Here is a 4516-nt window from a genome sequence, read left to right on the forward strand (position 1 = left end):
GCTAACACACTCTCTCTCATCAGCTCCCTGCAGCCTGGCCTCTGCCCTCGGACAGATGTTAAGGGGTCTCTCCAGCTTTCCAGGGACCTCAGACCAAAGCCCATGCCTGCTGACTCCCAGAGACACACGCCTGCCAATCAGCAGGTGCAGCAGTCTGGGCTCACAGCACTGCCCTGCTAACACTGGCCCCAGAGCCCACTGTGCTTGGGACAACACCTGCTACTCACCAAGCAGGTCCCGAGCCGGCCCATCCTGCCCACCCCTTGCAAGGGTGTCCCATGAGGACAGCACCCAGCGGGGCCAACCGCTCTGAAACTACCATTTCTGAATTTGGAAGAACGTACTGCAGCTTCACACCAATCACCTCAAGTCATGAAAAGAGCAGGAGAAACACTTGATCTTACTGATCAGAAACGGACTCCGTTTCTAAAGGCCATGATACATACAGTCCTTCCCACCTCAAAGGCTGGACACAACTTTCCCTACAACAATCCTAACATTAGGCTCGCCCTTCCATGTTCAAAAACTCACCTTGGCTTCATCTGGAGGTTTCATAGGAACATTTCTTCTCTGCAAAGTAAATGAGAGAAACTAGTTTTTCCAGAGTGAGTGTATAGAAACGGACAATCCACTGACATTAGACACACGTAAAAACGGCTGGTGCACTTCTGCCAATTCTGCTCCCCAGTCACGCCATCGTCATGGATTCAGGCTGGGGGTCCTGCAAGGCTTCTTCATCACCAGCCGCTGACCCAACCACGGCCAGCCCACTCCTCAGCGCCATGACCGTGTGCCGGGGAGAGCACTCCACGGGGTGAGATGGAGAGGACTGAGAGAGAAGATGCCGACGCTGTCTCAGCAGCCTCAGGTGACTTCAAACAAAAGAAAAAAGATGTGCCTAGAGGCTATGGGCAGCTTAGGGTAAAAAGGGCCTGGTGGGTTCCACCTGGAATATGGCCAGGTGCCTGAGACCAGCTCGAGTCCTGCAGCAGTGGATTTACCCACAAGCTTCCTGGCCCTCCTTGCTTGGCGCCCTGCAAATACACTCAGCTCACTGCAAGCTCCGCCTCCCGGGTTTACGCTATTCTCCTGCCTCAGCCTCCTGAGTAGCTGGGACTACAGGCGCCCGCCACCTCGCCCGGCTAGCGTTTTGTATTTTTTTTTTAGTAGAGATGGGGTTTCACCGTGTTAGCCAGGATGGTCTCGAACTCCTGACCTCGTGATCCGCCCGTCTCGGCCTCCCAAAGTGCTGGGATTATAGGCTTGAGCCACTGCGCCCGGCCTACACGTCTCCTTTCTACCACAACAAAACCTCGGCGTGGGTGTCTGGGTTTCCTGCACCAGGCATGTGGACCCCAGTTCACCTGGAACAAGCACAGATGAAACTGTGCGGTCAAGGGACTGACCACTCCTCGGGAGCCACGAGCCAAACGTTCTCAGAGCCTGTGCAGGACAGAGACTTACCCGAACTCCACCCACAGCAGAGACTACGCTGAAAAGTCAGGGCCCAAGAGCTCTCCAAAGGGCCACTCCTTAGTATGACGGCCACATGAACCCTAGAATAAAGCTGCCCTGGACCCACCCCAGACAAGCCCAGCATGATCAGGCCATCCACAAGTAACAACTGCCAAAATGATTCTCAATATTCTCTGGAAGAGGGCAAGAACCCAGATCAGCCTTGCCGAGCAGACATAACGCGAGCACACACCTCATTCTCAATGCTTTTTTTATCTTTTTTTCTGAGACAGGGTCTTGCTCTATTGCCTAGAGTGCAGAGGTGCCTCCACCTACCGGCCTCAAGTGATCCTCCCACCTCAGCCTCCTGAGGAGCTGATCGCAGATGCACGCCACTGTACCCAGCTCTTAAAATTATAGCTGCCATATTAAAATTACTCTTAACATTCAATTAACTAATGCATTTTACGTAGACAAATTTATTGAAAATGTGTTTATTCCAACATGTAGGCCATAAGAAATCGTTACTCATATTTTTACGTATTTTTTTGTATTAGTTTTTTAAGATCTAGTTTGTAGCTGACATGTCACATCTAAATTCAGACTGGCCACATTCCAATTTCCCATCGGCCATGTGAACAGTGCGTTTTTATCAGACAGCGAGGGTCTGGACTGTCCACCAGGTGCGTGCACAAAGGCCCACAGCTCCAAGTGCAGCAAAGTGGCAAACAGAAACAGAACCGGAAACGGCAGAGGTGATAGAGTCAGTGACTGAGGACTTCAAAAGCATCTGCAATTAATATGATGAACATGGCTCAAGGATGTAAGGGAAAACATACACATAACATGAGAGAAGAGAAGATACACAAAAGCAGCAAACAGAGCCCAGCGGTGATCAGCGAGGGGGCAGCATCATCACTGAAAACTGCACTGGGATAACAGGTTCAGGTGTGGCCAGAGAACAGGTTAGTGAACTTAGCCCACAGCATCAGAAACTAATCTGCACCTGCCTGGTGCAGCAGCAGCGTCTGTGCCATGTGAGAACACGAGCTGTCCTCAGCGTGCCACAGTCCAGCAGGAGGAGGAAGAGGCAGTGGTGGAAAATGACATTTGAGTAATGGCTAAAAATCCTCCAAATACGATGAAAAATACAGACAGATCCAAGAAACAACAAATGCTAAGTAGAACACAAAGAAAAGCCCACCCAGGCACCTGGAAAATACCATGCTGAACATCACTGATAAAGAAAGATAAAGGTTTAAAAGCTCCTAGAGCACCGGCCAGCACCCCGTCCTGCCGAGGGCCCAGGAGTGAGCAGCCAAGGCTCTGTGAGGCGCACGCTGCCTGCAGCATCTTCTTCCTTTTCTTTTATTTAAACAACGTTTTAAAGATGTAAAAGACATTCCTGGTTTGTGGCCTGTACAAAAGCAGACTGCAGGTCAGATCTGGCCTATGGGCTGCAGTTTGCCAAAAAGACACATCACATGTGGAAAACAAAGATGAGAATGACTTCAGATGCTTTTTTATAGCAAAGATGCAAGTCAAATGTATTTTATAGTAGACAGGAAAAAAAGATCATCTAAATGAATTCCATAACCAGGGAAAATAATGGTGAAATAAAGACTCTCAGACAAGCCAGTGCTGAGAGTTCACTGTCAGTAAGCCTGAACTATATGAAGTATTCTTTTAAATTCTTCAAGATGAAGGAAAGTGACAGAGATGAGAGATGAAGACGGGAATAGAGAGTTACGAAGTGCGCTGGGAGTGGTGAGCACACAGTCACGGTCTCTGGGGGACGCCCGCCCATGCAGAGCAGCACACAGATGCTGACAAGGAGACGGTCTCTCAAGGACGCCCGCCCGTGCAGAGCAGCGCGCAGATCCTGATGAGGAGCCGGCAGCAGAGTCCCTGCGACAGCTCCTCATCCCTGACAGCCTGGTCAGGCCGTAGGCTCTTCCCACCAGCAGTACCCCAAGGGCACCTGCCCCTCCCCAATGCAAGTGTAGCCCACCTGCTTCAGCTGGAAGAGCGTCCTGGAGTGGTCTCCGCCTGTGATCTGGTCCAGGAGGTCATCCACCACTTTCTTGCTGTAGCTCCCAGCATCCTTCACAAACTCCTGCAGGCTAGAGGGGCCGCAGGAGAAGCATGCTGAAAGGCAGGCTGTGTGCTCCACGCCAAGCCCTTGCTGCCTGGCCCTTGCGGCAGCCCTGATCACAGAAGCCTGTCGTGCCAGCGCAGCTCCTCAGAGTCCCTGTGACCCTCCCAGGGCGGGTATTTTTGGAGGAGTGGCTGATAGTTTTCATTAGATTTTCAAAGTGCTCCATGATCCAAAAAGGTTAAAAAGATCTCTGGTGGGGAAGGGGAGAACAGCATGAACACACACGCACACAGCCTAGAAACATGCGTGCTGTGCTATCATTTGTAAAAGGACACTCCTATCTTTCCACTAGTTATGCGTTTAAATACACAAGTGGGTGCGGACGGAAGCACAGTGGTGGGCAGCGTCTGCCGGGGAGGAAGGGGCGCGTGGGGCAGGGGTGGGCCGAGACTTCCAAGGCTCTCCTTTTAGTATCATCCTGACTCTTGGCCATATAAATGAAACAGCTGAAAAAGTAAAATATAACACAATTTAAAAAGTAGGCCAGGAACAAAAATGCGTAGTCTTAGAATCAAAGCAACAAGCAAGGGCCTCAGAAGGGCTCCCCAGACTCCAAAGACCTTCGCAGAGAGGAACAGGGATGGCTGCTGGTCAGAAGCTGAACCACGGTCACAGGAGGCAACAAGGAGACTCCACGTGTTTGTTAAAACACCCACAGCCCAGGCCAGGCCAAGCTCAGCACACGCAGTGTGCACAGGAGAAGCGCTCGGGGGCAGAGGATCTGGGTGTCTGTGCACCGAGGCTGGCGAGGGACCACGCAGCCCCACACCAGGCCCTAGAAGACGTGCTTCTGAGTGTTGTCCCTGCAGCCGCGAGGCAGGGGGGTTGGAATGATCTTTCTTCACAAAACATGGAACCTGACACGTTCTAGGAGCACACGGGCGGGGGAAGGCAGGGGGTGCG

General features: G+C 51.7%; 1 protein-coding gene across 1 annotated transcript in view; it reads right to left on the minus strand.

Annotated features, from left to right (window-relative positions):
• Window positions 1–496: 496 nt before the first annotated feature.
• LOC113221283 (bromodomain-containing protein 9) overlaps window positions 497–4516 on the minus strand; it is an 11570-nt gene continuing 7550 nt past the window's right edge. Inside the window, exons 4-5 of the mRNA XM_026450619.2 lie at window positions 3467–3578; window positions 497–570 (exon numbers count right to left, since the gene is read on the minus strand). Of these exons, the coding sequence (XP_026306404.1) occupies window positions 520–570; window positions 3467–3578 (163 nt within the window). The 3' untranslated portion in view covers window positions 497–519. The remainder of the gene's footprint in view (window positions 571–3466; window positions 3579–4516) is intronic.

The sequence above is a fragment of the Piliocolobus tephrosceles genome, unplaced genomic scaffold, assembly GCF_002776525.5.
Source record: "Piliocolobus tephrosceles isolate RC106 unplaced genomic scaffold, ASM277652v3 unscaffolded_22800, whole genome shotgun sequence".
Taxonomy (NCBI): Eukaryota; Metazoa; Chordata; class Mammalia; order Primates; family Cercopithecidae; genus Piliocolobus; species Piliocolobus tephrosceles.